This window comes from Lucilia sericata, unplaced genomic scaffold (genome assembly GCF_015586225.1).
Source record: "Lucilia sericata isolate MDLA Ls3-8-SP2 unplaced genomic scaffold, ASM1558622v1 Contig001680F_arrow, whole genome shotgun sequence".
NCBI classification, from domain to species: Eukaryota; Metazoa; Arthropoda; class Insecta; order Diptera; family Calliphoridae; genus Lucilia; species Lucilia sericata.
The window spans coordinates 55,661-74,440 of record NW_023995590.1 but is presented as its reverse complement, the minus strand read 5'-3'; the positions used below and the strand labels follow the sequence as shown (position 1 = coordinate 74,440).

The 18,780-nt window shown below is 34.7% G+C and overlaps 2 protein-coding genes across 2 annotated transcripts in view; one reads left to right on the top strand and one right to left on the bottom strand.

The window, feature by feature from the left end:
* The first annotated feature begins 433 nt into the window (after positions 1 to 433).
* On the top strand, positions 434 to 1,236 carry LOC119612396 (ADP-ribosylation factor-like protein 16). Its single transcript, XM_037968202.1, has 2 exons — positions 434 to 848; positions 912 to 1,236. The coding sequence occupies exons 1-2, from the start codon at positions 467 to 469 to the stop codon at positions 1,139 to 1,141; spliced, it is 612 nt and encodes a 203-aa protein (XP_037824130.1). The 5' UTR covers positions 434 to 466; the 3' UTR covers positions 1,142 to 1,236.
* A 630-nt stretch (positions 1,237 to 1,866) lies between these two features.
* Positions 1,867 to 18,780, bottom strand: part of LOC119612394 (tetratricopeptide repeat protein 8) — a 30,626-nt gene continuing 13,712 nt past the window's right edge. The window contains 8 exon segments of the mRNA XM_037968200.1: positions 1,867 to 2,159; positions 2,222 to 2,396; positions 2,450 to 3,156; positions 3,221 to 3,429; positions 11,141 to 11,240; positions 11,242 to 11,558; positions 11,561 to 11,680; positions 11,683 to 11,716. Coding sequence (XP_037824128.1) covers positions 1,941 to 2,159; positions 2,222 to 2,396; positions 2,450 to 3,156; positions 3,221 to 3,429; positions 11,141 to 11,240; positions 11,242 to 11,558; positions 11,561 to 11,680; positions 11,683 to 11,716 — 1,881 coding nt within the window. The 3' untranslated portion in view covers positions 1,867 to 1,940.

Genomic DNA, 18,780 nt, shown 5'->3' with positions numbered 1-18,780 from the left:
CTAGACTATAGACTAGACTATAGACTAGACTATAGACTAGACTATAGACTAGACTATAGACTAGACTATAGACTAGACTATAGACTAGACTACTAGACTAGACTATACTATAAACTAGACTATAGACTGTAGACAAGACTATAGACTGTAGACAAGACTATAGACTGTAGACAAGACTATAGACTAGACTATAGACTAGACTATAAACTAGACTATAGACTAGACTATAGACTAATGACTAGATTATAGCCCAGACTAGACCAGACTATAGACTAAACTATAGACTAGAAAATAGACTAGACTATATACGATGGGCGTTCCTTATTATGATTCAGTCTGACTGTTGGCGCTTTCTGAACTACTCGACAATATAGTGCAACGGTATCATAGCAACTACAGCTAGAAATCTATTTATATTTCGTAAATATTTAAAATTAAAAAAAAGCTAAAGTTTACTTCTGCCAAAATGATATCCTGCATTTGTTTGGGACCCAAAAGATCGGGAAAAACTCATTTACTAAAAGCATTACAGGATAACGACTCCATTGATGAGAATAGCTATTCAACTCCCACTAATGGCACCAGTATATATCACATAGTATTTCCCACAAAAAATCAACATGATGAGGGTATGAAACCAAAACCACCACCTCCTGCTGTAGATGCGGATGGTAAAGCGCTTGATGGAGAGCAGTCGAAAAAGAAAAAATCCTTACCGCCTCTTAAGTCTATACGTATTTTGGAAATTGGCGGCAGTATGGCACCCATATGGCGTCAATATTTTAATGATGTCAAGAAACTAATGTATGTCGTTGATACTGCTAATTTATGTCAAATATCCGCAGCAGGTAAATGGAATTTTTGTGATGAAGAAAGAGTATTCGTGTTATTGGAGTTATATTAAATTGTAGGTGTTTTATTTTATTCGATTTTGGCTGAGCCTCGTATACAGAAGGTGCGTATTTTATTGGTTCTTTCGAAAATGGACTATGCCTATCGTCAGATGCGTAATGAGGCATTACTAATGCTACAAATGTCCAAATTGGAAAAGGAAATAAGACAACGGGTGACTATAATCGAAGTTAGTCCTGTTAGTAAAATGGGGTTGGATGACATTTATAATTGGTTAAAAATACCTTAAGTAAACCAAAAATATGTGAAAATAAATTTGTTAACAATTTCTTAAAATTGCTATTTTATATAAAATCAAAAAAAAAATTAATTTTCAACGATTTAGGAAGGTGTTTTAGTTGAGCAATGGAGCTTGATCTGCGATTGGTTGTATTTCTGAAAAATAAATCTTTAAACTGAACTAGAATTCAACTAGAACTGAACTAGAACTTAACTAGAACTGAACTAGAACTGAACTAGAACTGAACTAGAACTGAACTAGAACTGAACTAGAACTGAACTAGAACTGAACTAGAACTGAACTAGAACTGAACTAGAACTGAACTAGAACTGAACTAGAACTGAACTAGAACTGAACTAGAACTGAACTAGAACTGAACTAGAACTGAACTGAACTAGAACTGAACTGAACTAGAACTGAACTAGAACTGAACTAGAACTGAACTAGAACTGAACTAGAACTGAACTAGAACTGAACTAGAACTGAACTAGAACTGAACTAGAACTGAACTAGAACTGAACTAGAACTGAACTAGAACTGAACTAGAACTGAACTAGAAACTGAACTAGAACTGAACTAGAACTGAACTGAACTAGAACTGAACTAGAACTGAACTAGAACTGAACTAGAACTGAACTAGAACTGAACTAGAACTGAACTAGAACTGAACTAAAACTGAACTAGAACTGAACTATATTATTTTGGTTAGAACTTCTAAAATCGAATAGGTATAGTTTTTGATTCCAACAATTTCTTTATTAAAACCAACAAATATAACTGTTATAGAGATATGAAACTTATTTTCTACTTAAAGTTTATAGTGATCATCCATATATTTTAAATTATTTTCAATTTCTATTGAATCAACCAAAACATCCTTAGCAGCATTCAGGTACGATTTCGCTTTTAAAACATCACCAGTATAAGCGGCTAAAACAGCCAAATTATTCAAAGCGGCGCCATTACGAGCATCGGAAGTGAGACAAAGCTGTAGGCAACGTTTGGCTAAATTAAAATCGCCTGTAGTCTGAAATTTATGAAACAAAGATTAGTTGGATCGATTTATAAGCTTTTTAGTAGGGTACTTACAATGGCCACAAAACTGAGATTGTACCAAATGTCGGCTTTTTGTTCTGAGGATTTTGAGGCTGCTAAAGCTCTTTGGAAACAAGGCAGAACAAGATCAATTTGCCCACCATAAAGGCAGCATAAAGCAATATTACAATACAACTCAGCGGAATGGACACCCAAGGAAAGAATACGTCTGAAAAGTAGTTATTACTTTGGTGATAAATTCAAGAGTTATCTTCTACGAACCTATAATACATCAAAGCCATTTCGGGATTATTATCGTAAAAATAGTTTAAGGCTATACAGGCCAAAGCTTCAATATTTATTGGATTTAATTTGGATATTAAACGATACATTTGCATGGCATCTTCCGGTTTAGCCTGCTCATCCAATAATCTACCCTGTTCGATGCGAAAAGTAACATCAAATGGATGTCTATCCACTGCGGTCTGTATAAGATCCATGGCCCGATCTGTTTGATCTAGGCGCTGATACAAACGTGCCAGTAAAATATAAGTATCGGGATGTGGAAAAGCATTCAGCGATTGCTGTAAATATACTTCAGCTTTACGTGGATATTTCAAAGCTAAAAGACAACGTCCCATTTGTTGCTGCCACCACCATTCGTCACAATTGGCCAGGGAACGTAGTGAGGCGGACGAACCACGTTTTTGCTTATGAACTTCCATGACAGCTTCACACAAAGAGTAGGCTTTCAAGACATCAGCTTCATGATAGTAAAGAAATTGAAAGAGAGCTTTGACTAAAACTTTGCGCTCTGCATAAATGGTGGGGTTGAGGCGTGAGGCCTGATATAAAGGAGCGGTTGCATCTCCTATATTAAAAGCAGCTGCAGAGCTGGCCCGTACACGTGAAGCGGTGCCACAACGTGAAGCTGGACGGCTACCTAGAGAGGAACCCGGTCGGCTTAAGCTACTAGTACCAGGACGCACCTAATTTGGAATTATTTGTATTTTCAATTAAATTAATTACTTCATTATAAACAGAATAGTTTACCATGCCCGATGTTGGTCTAGACGACAAGCTAGAAGTTAACATTCTTTTACTTATACTCTCAGCTGTTCCTATTGCTTTACGCTGGTGCAAACTAGAAGCTGTAGAGCCCCTTAAATTACTCGTACTGGGTCTCGGAACAAATGCGGTTTTTATCGAAGTTCCGGGCCTTGCTGTTGTGGCAATACGCTCAAATTCCACTTCCTCGTTTACTAGAAAGACAGCAAAAAAACCAAAATACTAAATTCCAAGTTAAATACGGGTATCAACCACACCACATCTTAAACATTTCATTTTAAACTCCTAAAAAAAATCTAAAAAAATCATACACTCTTACATATTTTTACATTTACAAAATCCAAACTTATTTTGTTTTTCTTTGTGCAACAAAAAAACCTTTAAGATATCCAACCATTCAAGGTGATTGAACACAATGGAATGTGGGCAGTACTAAACAAGATACTATGAGCTTAAATATGTACATAGTTTCGGATGCGTGTCTTAAACCTTTATTTTTTATATTTTCGTTTCAATATTATTTTTCCTCTTCTTACAGCATGATCATGATGATCATGCCATCAATGCACTTACTAGAATTACACTATGGGGATAATGATAATACCCTGCGTACTGCTTGAGAATGTATTATGATCGAAAGTCTGAAACTTAATCAAAACTTAAAACGAAATCGATTCGACATCGAGCGAACTAGAACTGAACTAGAACTGAAATAGACTGAAACTGAACTTGAACTGAACTTGAACTGAACTTGAACTGAACTTGAACTGAACTTGAACTGAACTTGAACTGAACTTGAACTGAACTTGAACTGAACTTGAACTGAACTTGAACTGAACTTGAACTGAACTTGAACTGAACTTGAACTGAACTAGAACTGAATTAGAACTGAACAAGAACTGAATTAGAACTGAACAAGAACTGAACTAGAACTGAACTAGAACTGAACTAGAACTGAACTAGAACTGAACTAGAACTGAACTAGAACTGAACTAGAACTGAACTAGAACTGAACTAGAACTGAACTAGAACTGAACTAGAACTGAACTAGAACTGAACTAGAACTGAACTAGAACTGAACTAGAACTGAACTAGAACTGAACTAGAACTGAACTAGAACTGAACTAGAACTGAACTAGAACTGAACTAGAACTGAACTAGAACTGAACTAGAACTGAACTAGAACTGAACTAGAACTGAACTAGAACTGAACTAGAACTGAACTAGAACTGAACTAGAACTGAAACTGAACTGAACTGAACTAGAACTGAACTAGAACTGAACTAGAACTGCATTAGAACTGCATTAGAACTGAACTAGAACTGAACTAGAACTGAACTAGAACTGAACTAGAACTGAACTAGAACTGAACTAGAACTGAACTAGAACTGAACTAGAACTGAACTAGAACTGAACTAGAACTGAACTAGAACTAGAACTGAACTAGAACTGAACTAGAACTGAACTAGAACTGAACTAGAACTGAACTAGAACTGAACTAGAACTGAACTAGAACTGAACTAGAACTGAACTAGAACTGAAATAGAACTGAACTAGAACTGAACTAGAACTGAACTAGAACTGAACTAGAACTGAACTAGAACTGAACTAGAACTGAACTAGAACTGAACTAGAACTGAACTAGAACTAAACTAGAACTGAACTAGAACTGAACTAGAACTGAACTAGAACTGAACTAGAACTGAACTAGAACTGAACTAGAACTGAAATAGAACTGAACTAGAAATGAACTAGAACTGAACTAGAAATGAACTAGAACTGAACTAGAACTGAACTAAAACTGAACTAGAACTGAACTAGAACTGAACTAGAACTGAACTAGAACTGAACTAGAACTGAACTAGAACTGAACTAGAACTGAACTGAAACTGAACTAGACTGAACTAGAACTGAACTAGAACTGAACTAGAACTGAACTAGAACTGAACTAGAACTGAACTAGAACTGAACTAGAACTGAACTAGAACTGAACTAGAACTGAACTAGAACTGAACTAGAACTGAACTAGAACTGAACTAGAACTGAACTTCAGAACTGAACTAGAACTGACTAGAACTGAACTAGAACTGAACTAGAACTGAACTAGAACTGAACTAGAACTGAACGAGAACTGAACTAGAACCTGAACTAGAACTGAACTAGACTGAACTAGAACTGAATAGAACTGAACTAGAACTGAACTAGAACTGAACTAGAACTGAACTAGAACTGAACTAGAACTGAACTAGAACTGAACTAGAACTGAACTAGAACTGACTAGAACTGAAACTAGAACTGAACTAGAACTGAACTAGAACTGAACTAGAACTGAACTAGAACTGAACTAGAACTGAACTAGAACTGAACTAGAACTGAACTAGAACTGAACTAGAACTGAACTAGAACTGAACTAGAACTGAACTAGAACTGAACTAGAACTGAACTAGAACTGAACTAGAACTGAACTAGAACTGAACTAGAACTGAACTAGAACTGAACTAGAACTGAACTAGAACTGAACTAGAACTGAACTAGAACTGAACTAGAACTGAACTAGAACCGAACTAGAACTGAACTAGAACTGAACTAGAACTGAACTAGAACTGAACTAGAACTGAACTAGAACTGAACTAGAACTGAACTAGAACTGAACTAGAACTGAACTAGAACTGAACTAGAACTGAACTAGAACTGAACTAGAACTGAACTAGAACTGAACTAGAACTGAACTAGAACTGAACTAGAACTGAACTAGAACTGAACTAGAACTGAACTAGAACTGAACTAGAACTGAACTAGAACTGAACTAGAACTGAACTAGAACTGAACTAGAACTGAACTAGAACTGAACTAGAACTGAACTAGAACTGAACTAGAACTGAACTAGAACTGAACTAGAACCTGAACTAGAACTGAACTGGAACTGACTGAACTAGAACTGAACTAGAACTGAACTAGAACTGAACTAGAATTGAACTAGAATTGAACTAGAACTGAACTAATGCCAGAACCTATGTGTACAAATAAACTTAACATATTTTCTTAGCATCCGAGCCATAGTGCATTATTGTTGCCTTCATACACTCGTTCATACAACCCCATAGTCCATTTTCAGTTTTATACATCGACGTGTCCACTAATATCAAGACGCGGCGGTTGCTGTAATGTGGTTAAGAAGAAGTACCAAGCTGAAGAATACAAGCGAACGAACCAAACAACGAAGGAACTAAAGATGAATGCAAGAAAGGAGCAGAAAAGAAAAACATCTTGTGGACATATATTATACATATATTCAAACATACAACTGGAAGCATACAATTTTATACCCTTCACCTTAGTGGGAAGGGTATATATTATATTATCATTCCATTTGTAACTTATAGACAATAATTTTACGGAGTCGATTAGGCCATGTCCTACTGTATGTTTGCTGAAATCTATTTCATGAATGCCCCAGGTGTATCTCTTACCAAGGCAACCGCTGAATATTTCGTAAAAAAAATTTATGGAAAATTGTGCAGGATTGGGAATAAGTAAAAAAAAAGATAATAATTTAAAAAAGCATATTACTTATGGTGAAGGGTTTATACTATTCGGCGCAGCCGAATATAGAACTCGTTGTAATTTTATTTGAAAATTCTTCTTTCAATTCTGCTCACTTGAGTTCTTAAAGTTGCATATTATTACATGGAATGTCGGTCATATTGTTGGATTAAATTCTTCTTGAGGTTAAGGTTTATGTATTATCATCATAATTAAGTATAAGTGTTTCACAATTCTTGTGTGTGTTTCTTGATGTTAGTGTTGTGTTGTCCATGCAGCACATGTATTACTCCTTCTACTTACTACTTGCCTCCTAACATGTTTTGTTAGTTCGTTTTACTCGCAAATACTATAATGTACTAGTTGTTTGAATGTGGTACTGGTCGATTGATGTAGGTAATGTTTGTTGTTGGTTTTTCTGTGATGATTTTGTTGCTTACAACATAGTAGAGATTCTATTACTCTGTGGTTTATTTTTTAATAACCCTCCTGTACGTTCGTTCACATCGTGATGACTTCTTAGATTTGTTATTTGATGCGCTTGACCATTCTTGTGAGTTGTTTTTTTTTTTGTATTATTATTTGTCACAAAAATTGTATTAGTTCGTTTTTTAAGTTGTATTAACTTGGCTGATATGATGTTACTGTTGGCCATAACTTTACATTAGAATGTCATTTTGTTGGCCATATTTTAATATTATTTTGTTTATGAATTCTATTTTATGTCGGTGATTCGATGTAATGAAAGACATTTTTCATATGACATTTTAGAGAAGAATATTTATGATGAAATTTACTCTTTATTTGATAATTTGTTGTTAAGAATTTAAAAGGATATTGGGAATGTACGAGAATTGTTAAACAGGAATTGAGTTACATTATTTGATAGAAATTACTGACCTTAAATTGATACTACTACTGCCAAGAAGATTTCCACAACACTACAACCTACGGCATCTCATATAAAGCTTTAGCCGCAGAATTCGTTTTGGAATAATATCCGGTCGAACCATTTCTACGTTTGGAAATGTTCTCATAGTTTATTGGGAAGCTGAACTAAACTAGAACTGAACTAGAACTGAACTAGAACTGAACTAGAATTGAACTAGAACTGAACTAGAACTGAAATAGAACTGAACTAGAACTGAACTAGAACTGAACTAGAACTGAACTAGAACTGAACTAGAACTGAACTAGAACTGAACTAGAACTGAACTAGAACTGAACTAGAACTGAACTAGAACTGAACTAGAACTGAACTAGAACTGAACTAAACTGACTAGAACTGAACTAGAACTGAACTAGAACTGAACTAGAACTGAACTAGAAACTGAACTAGAACTGAACTAGAACTGAACTAGACTGAACTAGAACTGAACTAGAACTGAACTAGAACTGAACTAGAACTGAACTAGAACTGAACTAGAACTGAACTAGAACTGAACTAGAACTGAACTAGAACTGAACTAGAACTGAACTAGAACTGAACTAGAACTGAACTAGAACTGAACTAGAACTGAACTAGACTGAACTAGAACTGAACTAGAACTGAACTAGAACTGAACTAGAACTGAACTAGAACTGAACTAGAACTGAACTAGAACTAGAACTGATAGAACTGAACTAGAACTGAACTAGAACTGAACTAGAACTGAACTAGAACTGAACTAGAACTGAACTAGAACTGAACTAGAAACTGAACTAGACTGAACTAGAACTGAACTAGAACTGAACTAGAACTGAACTAGAACGGAACTAGAACTGAACTAGAACTGAACTAGAAACTGAACTAGAACTGAACTAGAACTGAAATAGAACTGAACTAGAACTGAACTAGAACTGAACTAGAACGGAACTAGAACTGAACTAGAACTGAACTAGAACTGAACTAGAACTGAACTAGAAAGAACTAGAACTGAACTAGAACTGAACTAGAACTGAACTAGAACTGAACTAGAACTGAACTAGAACTGAACTAGAACTGAACTAGAACTGAACTAGAACTGAACTAGAACTGAACTAGAACTGAACTAGAACTGAACTAGAACTGAACTAGAACTGAACTAGAACTGAACTAGAACTGAACTAGAACTGAACTAGAACTGAACTAGAACTGAACTAGAACTGAACTAGAACTGAACTAGAACTGAACTAGAACTAGAACTGAACTAGAACTGAACTAGAAACTGAACTAGAACTGAACTAGAACTGAACTAGAACTGAACTAGAACTGAACTAGAACTGAACTAGAACTGAACTAGAACTGAACTAGAACTGAACTAGAACTGAACTAGAACTGAACTAGAACTGAACTAGAACTGAACTAGAACTGAACTAGAACTGAACTAGAACTGAACTAGAACTGAACTAGAACTGAACTAGAACTGAACTAGAACTGAACTAGAACTGAACTAGAACTGAACTAGAACTGAACTAGACTGAACTAGAACTGAACTAGAACTGAACTAGAACTGAACTAGAACTGAACTGAACTGAACTAGAACTGAACTAGAACTAGAACTGAACTGAACTGAACTGAACTAGAAATGAACTGAACTAGAACTGAACTGAACTAGAACTAGAACTGAGCTGAACTAGAACTGAGCTGAACTAGAACTGAGCTGAACTAGAACTGAGCTGATCTAGAACTGAGCTGAACTAGAACTGAGCTGAACTAGAACTGAGCTGAACTAGAACTGAGCTGAACTAGAACTGAACTAGAACTAAACTAGAGCTGAACTAGAACTGAACTAGAACTAAACTAGAGCTGAAACTAGAACTGAACTAGAACTGAACTAGAACTGAACTAGAACTGAACTAGAAACTGAACTAGAACTGAACGAACTGAAACTAGACTGACTAGAACTGAACTAGAACTGAACTAGAACTGAACTAGAACTGAACTAGAACTGAACTAGAACTGAACTAGAACTGAACTAGAACTGAACTAGAACTGAACTAGAACTGAACTAGAACTGAACTAGAACTGAACTAGAACTGAACTAGAACTGAACTAGAACTGAACTAGAACTGAACTAGAACTGAACTAGAACTGAACTAGAACTGAACTAGAACTGAACTAGAACTGAACTAGAACTGAACTAGAACTGAACTAGAACTGAACTAGAACTGAACTAGAACTGAACTAGAACTGAACTAGAACTGAACTAGAACTGAACTAGAACTGAACTAGAACTGAACTAGAACTGAACTAGAACTGAACTAGAACTGAACTAGAACTGAACTAGAACTGAACTAGAACTGAACTAGAACTGAACTAGAACTGAACTAGAAAACTGAACTAGAACTGAACTAGAACTGAACTAGAACTGAACTAGAACTGAACTAGAACTGAACTAGAACTGAACTAGAACTGAACTAGAACTGAACTAGAACTGAACTAGAACTGAACTAGAAACTGAACTAGAACTGAACTAGAACTGAACTAGAACTGAACTAGAACTGAACTAGAACTGAACTAGAACTGAACTAGAACTGAACTAGAACTGAACTAAACTGAACTAGAACTGAACTAGAACTGAACTAGAACTGAACTAGAACTGAACTAGAACTGAACTAGAACTGAACTAGAACTGAACTAGAACTGAACTGAACTAGAACTAGAACTGAACTAGAACTGAACTAGAACTGAACTAGAACTGAACTAGAACTGAACTAGAACTGAACTAGAACTGAACTAGAACTGAACTAGAACTGAACTAGAACTGAACTGAACTAGAACTGAACTAGAACTGAACTAGAACTGAACTAGAACTGAACTAGAACTGACTAGAACTGAACTAGAACTGAACTAGAACTGAACTAGACTGAACTAGAACTGAACTAGAACTGACCTAGTAACTAACTGAACTAGAACTGAACTAGAACGAACTAGAACGAACTAGAACTGAACTAGAACTGAACTAGAACTGAACTAGAACTGAACTAGAACTGAACTAGAACTGAACTAGAACTGAACTAGAACTGAACTAGACTGAACTAACTGAACTTGAACTGAATTAGAACTGAACTAGAACTGAACTAGAACTGAACTAGAAACTGAACTAGAACCGAACTAGAACTAAACTAGAACTGAACTAGAACTGAACTAGAACTGAACTAGAAATACACGCTCAGAATCTAAACTATGTAGTTAACCAAATATTTTTAAATAAACTTCCTTATTTAAATGTTAGCGCTACTAAACACTCTTCTCAATTTACTCCAAGAAGAAACTCCTTCTAAATTATAATGAAAAAACACTTAAAAACGTCTTGTAAAAGTACTTACATAAATACAAACATAAAAAAAGGAAATCCTTGAAACATTCAATGAAAAAAAAAACAAGCAACCATTACTTACCGGCATCATCTGCATCATTGGTTTCCAAGTCCATCAATATAGATGCGTTGCGTAAGTGCGCGCATTTTAATTGCCAAACGCCTTCCATCATCCACGTGGGGCATGATGCTAAACGATGATGACGACGACGTTGAAGAAGAAAATTGTTGTAGAAATTGGTTAGCAATTGTTGTTGCAGTTGTCGAAGTAGAAGACGAAGAAGATGAAGAAACATTGTTGCCATAAATGCCACGTTGGCGTCCACCCTGCCTGACGGCCATGCGTTGCAAATTGCTACTGTATCTTTGAATGCTACTGTTGTTACTTATACCGGCACTGGTAGTACTAACACCAATACCACCACTACTACTGCCATAGCTATTGTTCAATAACAACTCTTCACCACCACTACCGCCAACTGTTGCTGTACCATTACCATTTCCTCTTCTTCATCCGGTGGTGTATTAAACATTTGGACATTATTTTCGTGACCTGCTTGTAACATTGCATTGCACACCTCAACACATTTTTCATAATTTCGACGTCGATATAGCGAGACAGCCTAAAATATTGCAATTCCATGGTCGCCAAATTTTTCTATAGAAGCTTGAAGTGGTGAGAGCAGACCAGTAATATCAGCTAAAGAGTGGTAGTAGACGTGCCGATGTTGATGTTGTTGTTACTGCAATTCAACAATATTATTATCATCATTATTCATAACATTTGTTTTAAATTCTTTGGAATGTTGTTGCTGATGTTGTAGACAGTAGCCATCATAATTGTATGTTGTTTTTGTTTTTTATTCGTTTTTCTGTTTTTTTGGCGTCCTTTTGTCCGTCCTTCAATTCTTTTCGATATAAAAGAGGTTTTTTATCTAAAGTACACGGAAAGAAAGATATTTTAAACTTTGATAATCTTTCGGGTTGGCGCGTATATAATATCTAGACAAGGATCATATCATTAAAAGAGAGCAAGACTCGGTAGTACCGATCAAGTAAAAATTTGCTAATGCGAAGCAGAAACAAGAAGTTAGCTGAAATAGATCCCAAGCTTGGATCACATTGAAACTGAAATGGAACTGAACTAGAACTGAACTAGAACTGAACTAGAACTGAAACTAGAAACTGAACTAGAACTGAACCTAGAACTGAACTAGAACTGAACTAGAACTGAACTAGAACTGAACTAGAAACTGAACTAGAACTGAACTAGAACTGAACTAGAACTGAACTAGAACTGAACTAGAACTGAACTAGAACTGAACTAGAACTGAACTAGACTGAACTAGAACTGAACTAGAACTGAACTAGAACTGAACTAGAACTGAACTAGAACTGAACTAGAACTGAACTAGAACTGAACTAGAACTGAACTAGAACTGAACTAGAACTGAACTAGAACTGAACTAGAACTGAACTAGAACTGAACTAGAACTGAACTAGAACTGAACTAGAACTGAACTAGAACTGAACTAGAACTGAACTAGAACTGAACTAGAACTGAACTAGAACTGAACTAGAACTGAACTAGAACTGAACTAGAACTGAACTAGAACTGAACTAGAACTGAACTAGAACTGAACTAGAACTGAACTAAAACTGAACTAGAACTGAACTAGAACTGAAATAGAAACTGAACTAGAACTGAACTAGAACTGAATTAGAACTGAACTAGAACTGAACTAAACTGAACTAGAACTGAACTAGAACTGAACTAGAACTGAACTAGAACTGAACTAGAACTGAACTAGAACTGAACTAGAACTGAACTAGAACTGAACTAGAACTGAACTAGAACTGAACTAGAACTGAACTAGAACTGAACTAGAACTGAACTAGAACTGAACTAGAACTGAACTAGAACTGAACTAGAACTGAACTAGAACTGAACTAGAACTGAACTAGAACTGAACTAGAACTGAATAGAACTGAACTAGAACTGAACTAGAACTGAACTGAACTGAACTAGAACTGAACTAGAACTGAACTAGAAACTGAACTAGAACTGAACTAGAACTGAACTAGAACTGAACTAGAACTGAACTAGAACTGAAAGAACTGAACTAGAACTAAACTAGAACTGAACTAGAACTGAACTAGAACTGAACTAGAACTGAACTAGAAACTGAACTAGAACTGAACTAGAACTGAACTAGAACTGAACTAGAACTGAACTAGAACTGAACTAGAACTGAACTAGAACTGAACTAGAACTGAACTTATCTATGGTTCAAAAATTTAAATACATTTTTCGCAAAGGTCTGTTTTTTTTAACAGTGTATCTCTCGATCTCGGTTGCTAAATTTTCTCCCGCTTGACGTCCTTTTTTGTTATATTTTATTATTATTGCAGTTGTTTTTGTTGTTGTTCTTTCAAAAAGTCTTAAAATAAATTGTTGTTGCCTGCTACGTTTGATATTAATGTTATTATTTTGTTTTTGTGGTTCTTGTGGAATTTCAAGACCGGATGTTTGCGCGATTTCTGGTTCTTCTTCTTTGACTGTTGTGTTTTTTTTTCTTTTCTTACATTTTTCAAAAGTGTTCTTTTCTTTGCCTTTTTTGTAGCTTTTTTGGCTAAAATTCTTTTAGGGTTTCTTGGGTTTGGATTTGTTGTTGCAATTGTTGGTGTCGTAATTTTTATGTTGTTTTATTTTTGATTTTTTTTTTTTTTGGTTTAACTAATTATTTTCGTTTCAACACATTTTTAATTTGTTCTGTTTCTGAGAAAATAATTTATTGAAATTGGTTTTTCGTCTTTAGTTTACTTTTATTTTCACAATACGGAGGGTTTTATCGTTTATAAATGTTCTGGTCTTTAGTTTGTTGTTTTTCGTTGAACTACTGTCAAAATATTGGTTGTCATAGTAACTGATTTGAGACAAACAAATAAATGTAAATTGTCAATTACAGTTATTCGATTACTCGACTAGTTTGTTATGCTAAAAAATGTCCTTGAAAAGATTTTGAAAAATTCTGAACTGAACATTCCAATCTCATTTAAAAACAAAGTGTTTTCTACATTCCTGATTTTATCTCAATAATTTCAGCAATAAATTCTTTAAATATTTCTCTGGACATATTAAAAATTCCTTGTCGTCTAACAAGGCTGTCATAACTTTTGAAAAAATAATATTAATTAGATTTTATCGCTTTTGCTAAAATTTAATATTTTTCCATTCCACTCTTCAGCTTTTGCTAAAATTTAATATTTTCCATTCCACTCTCAGCTATTTCGCAGATGGCTTGGCCGAGTGGTTTTAAGTAGTGAATGCATTCTTGTTAAAATATAAAAAAAATATTAATGCGAATTTTTACTCATTAAAAATACTAGATAAGATAAAAAAGTTATTTGAGCCAAACAATTTGAACAGTCAGAATATGAAAATAACAAACATTATTACAAACACGAGGGTAATCATCAATGAACTCGTTTAATTGTTCGTCATACCCAACAGTTTCTAGGGACTGTTATCCTGTATCCTTTGTTTTGTGTTAAAAACACTTTCAAAGTTGATTTCAGTTTTTAATCGATTGTTTAAATGCCATAAGCATTTTGTGACCCCGATGTCTACACGATTTCGATTTAAATATTAAGCAATATTTGTTTATATTATTAAATTTATCTTAAAGCTATTATCTGTCAATTACCTCTAAACTCAGACCAAAAATTTAAAAAACTATTTTTTTCTGCCCACACTATCCACTGATTTCAACACCTCATCTGGTGGTATGCGACCAAATAAACCTTCATCGAAAGTGATAATTTATTCATGAAAATGTTTTCTTTTGCGAGTGAGTATGCAAACTCAAACAATTGACAAAATTTTTGGCATCTCAATGTTATTAAGCATAAACAGACAAAAATTTCCATCTTAAGAAGCTGTCACCAAAACTGTCAATTGCAAAGTGTCAGAGCTTTAAAAGTAATTATTCAAGATGAAGAAGTTGACCCTCCCAAATATGTATAAAAAATAATAATTCAAAATCGTTGTCGCAACAGTTCTAGTTCAATTCTAGTTTAGTTCTAGTTTAGATCTAGTTCAGTTCTAGTTTAGTTCTAGTTCAGTTTTAGTTCAGTTCTAGTTCAGTTCTAGTTCAGTTCTAGTTCAGTTCTAGTTCGTTCTAGTTCAGTTCTAGTTCAGTTCAGTTCTAGTTCAGTTCTAGTTCAGTTCTAGTTCAGTTCTAGTTCAGTTCTAGTTCAGTTCTAGTTCAGTTCTAGTTCAGTTCTAGTTCAGTTCTAGTTCAGTTCTAGTTCAGTTCTAGTTCAGTTCTAGTTCAGTTCTAGTTCAGTTCTAGTTCAGTTCTAGTTCAGTTCTAGTTCATTTTTTAGTTCAGTTCTAGTTCAGTTCTAGTTCAGTTCTAGTTCAGTTTCTAGTTCAGTTCTAGTTCAGTTCTAGTTCAGTTCTAGTTCAGTTCTAGTTCAGTTCTAGTTCAGTTCTAGTTCAGTTCTAGTTCAGTTCTAGTTCAGTTCTAGTTCAGTTCTAGTTCAGTTCTAGTTCAGTTCTAGTTCAGTTCTAGTTCAGTTCTAGTTCAGTTCTAGTTCAGTTAGTTCAGTTCTAGTTCAGTTCTAGTTCAGTTCTAGTTCAGTTCTAGTTCAGTTCTAGTTCAGTCTAGTTCAGTTTAGTTCAGTTCTAGTTCAGTTCTAGTTCAGTTCTAGTTCAGTTCTAGTTCAGTTCTAGTTCAGTTCTAGTTCAGTTCTAGTTCAGTTCTAGTTCAGTTCTAGTTCAGTTCTAGTTCAGTTCTAGTTCAGTTCTAGTTCTAGTTCAGTTCTAGTTCAGTTCTAGTTCAGTTCTAGTTCAGTTCTAGTTCAGTTCTAGTTCAGTTCTAGTTCAGTTCTAGTTCAGTTCTAGTTCAGTTCTAGTTCAGTTCTAGTTCAGTTCTAGTTCAGTTCTAGTTCAGTTCTAGTTCAGTTCTAGTTCAGTTCTAGTTCAGTTCTAGTTCAGTTCTAGTTCAGTTCTAGTTCAGTTCTAGTTCAGTTCTAGCAGTTCTAGTTCAGTTCTAGTTCAGTTCTAGTTCAGTTCTAGTTCAGTTCTAGTTCAGTTCTAGTTCAGTTCTAGTTCAGTTCTAGTTCAGTTCTAGTTCAGTTCTAGTTCAGTTCTAGTCAGTTCTAGTTCAGTTCTAGTTCAGTTCTAGTTCAGTTCTAGTTCAGTTCTAGTTCAGTTCTAGTTCAGTTCTAGTTCAGTTCTAGTTCAGTTCTAGTTCAGTTCTAGTTCAGTTCTAGTAGTTCAGTTCTAGTTCAGTTCTAGTTCAGTTCTAGTTCAGTTCTAGTCAGTTCTAGTTCAGTTCTAGTTCAGTTCTAGTTCAGTTCTAGTTCAGTTCTAGTTCAGTTCTAGTTCAGTTCTAGTTCAGTTCTAGTTCAGTTCTAGTTCAGTTCTAGTTCAGTTCTAGTTCGTTCTAGTTCAGTTCTAGTTCAGTTCTAGTCAGTTCTATTCAGTCTAGTTCAGTTCTAGTTCAGTTCTAGTTCAGTTCGTTCAGTTCTAGTTCAGTTCTAGTTCAGTTCTAGTTCAGTTCTAGTTCAGTTCTAGTTCAGTTCAGTTCAGTTCTAGTTCAGTTCTAGTTCAGTTCTAGTTCAGTTCTAGTTCAGTTCTAGTTCAGTTCTAGTTCAGTCTAGTCAGTTCTAGTTCAGTTCTAGTTCAGTTCTAGTTCAGTTCTAGTTCAGTTCTAGTTCAGTTCTAGTTCAGTTCTATTTCAGTTCTAGTTCAGTTCTATTTCAGTTCTAGTTCAGTTCTAGTTCAGTTCTAGTTCAGTTCTAGTTCAGTTCTAGTTCAGTTCTAGTTCAGTTCTAGTTCAGTTCTAGTTCAGTTCAGTTCTAGTTCAGTTCTAGTTCAGTTCTAGTTCAGTTCTAGTTCAGTTCTAGTTCAGTTCTAGTTCAGTTCTAGTTCAGTTCTAGTTCAGTTCTAGTTCAGTTCTAGTTCAGTTCTAGTTCAGTTCTAGTTCAGTTCTAGTTCAGTTCTAGTTCAGTTCTAGTTCAGTTCTAGTTCAGTTCTAGTTCAGTTCTAGTTCAGTTCTAGTTCAGTTCTAGTTCAGTTCTAGTTCAGTTCTAGTTCAGTTCTAGTTCAGTTCTAGTTCAGTTCTAGTTCAGTTCTAGTTCAGTTCTAGTTCTAGTTCAGTTCTAGTTCAGTTCTAGTTCAGTTCTAGTTCAGTTCTAGTTCAGTTCTAGTTCAGTTCTAGTTCACGTTCTAGTTCAGTTCTAGTTCAGTTCTAGTCATCTAGTTCAGTCTGTTCGTTCTAGTTCAGTCTAGTCAGTTCTAGTTCAGTTCTAGTTCAGTTCTAGTTCTAGTTCAGTTCTAGTTCAGTTCTAGTTCAGTTCTTCATCCTTGCTTGAGTAGTTGAACTTTTTATAAAATCACCTTCACATAATTTCACTTTGTTTTTGTGGGTTGTGTGTGGCAGTTGGGATGGACCTAGTAAATGTTTACGAATAAAATTTGATGTAACAATGATGATACCAACACAAACACTAAAGTATTGGAATGACAACTCTAATAAATAACATCAGTTAAAAAACAATCATACATACTCACACCAATTTAACTGAATGACTGATTTAATGACTGAACGAACAACTAACTGGTTGACTGACTATTTGGCTGGATCACTAACTCAACTGCCGGCCTAAAAGACAGACAAACAGAATTACCGTATTGTGTGTGTGTGTGCTGAGCTGTGAGCGCCTTTTTGCCATTAGTATGTGAAGTGAACTCATCATAGAAATATGCATAAAATATGGTTAAAAAATATTTTTAAAATAATAAATAAATAAACAAATAGATAAATATTTATCAGTTGAATTGCAAAAAAAAAAAGCACACACGCAAAAAATAATATTTAACTAAGTATAAAGTTATTTTATCTGCTTGTCAACTGAATTCTTTTGCCCTGTTTGTCTGTCATACCATAAATATTTTGGAGACACACTAAGGTAAACAACCATATAGAGTTGCCGTGTTAATTTGATTATCAGTACCTCTAAGTACTACTTATTTATCTAATCGTTTGGGGCATTCCCTGGTTTTAGACACATAATTGAAATCTATTTTTTAAATTTAAAATGTCTGGCGGACTTGATTGTTCATATTTCTTTACAAAAATAGATTTTTTATATGAAATAATTGATCGTTAATAAGTCAGTAAATAAGCGTTTAAATGGAAAAAGGAGCACGATCTGTGAGATCTCATATTTCTGGTAAAAAATGGATTTTTAGTGAAATATTCTAAAGTCTTTAAAAAGTCAGTAAATAAGCGTTTAAATGGAAAAAGAAGCACGATCTGCGATCACTCATATTTCGGACCAAAAATCGATTGTTAGTGACAAATTCTAAAATCGTTAATAACTCAGTAAATAAGGGCTTAAATTCAAAAAGAAGCTTGATCTGTGATCATAAGCGTTTAAATGGAAAAAGGAGCTGGAACTGTGATCACTCATATTTCGGACCAAAAATCAATTATTAGTGACAAATTCTAAAATCGTTAATAACTCAGTAAATAAGGGCTTAAATTCAAAAAGAAGCTTGATCTGTGATCATAAGCGTTTAAATGGAAAAGGAGCTGGAACTGTGATCACTCATATTTCGGACCAAAAATCAATTATTAGTGACAAATTCTAAAATCGTTAATAACTCAGTAAATAAGGGCTTAAATGGAAAAAGAAGCTCGATCTTTG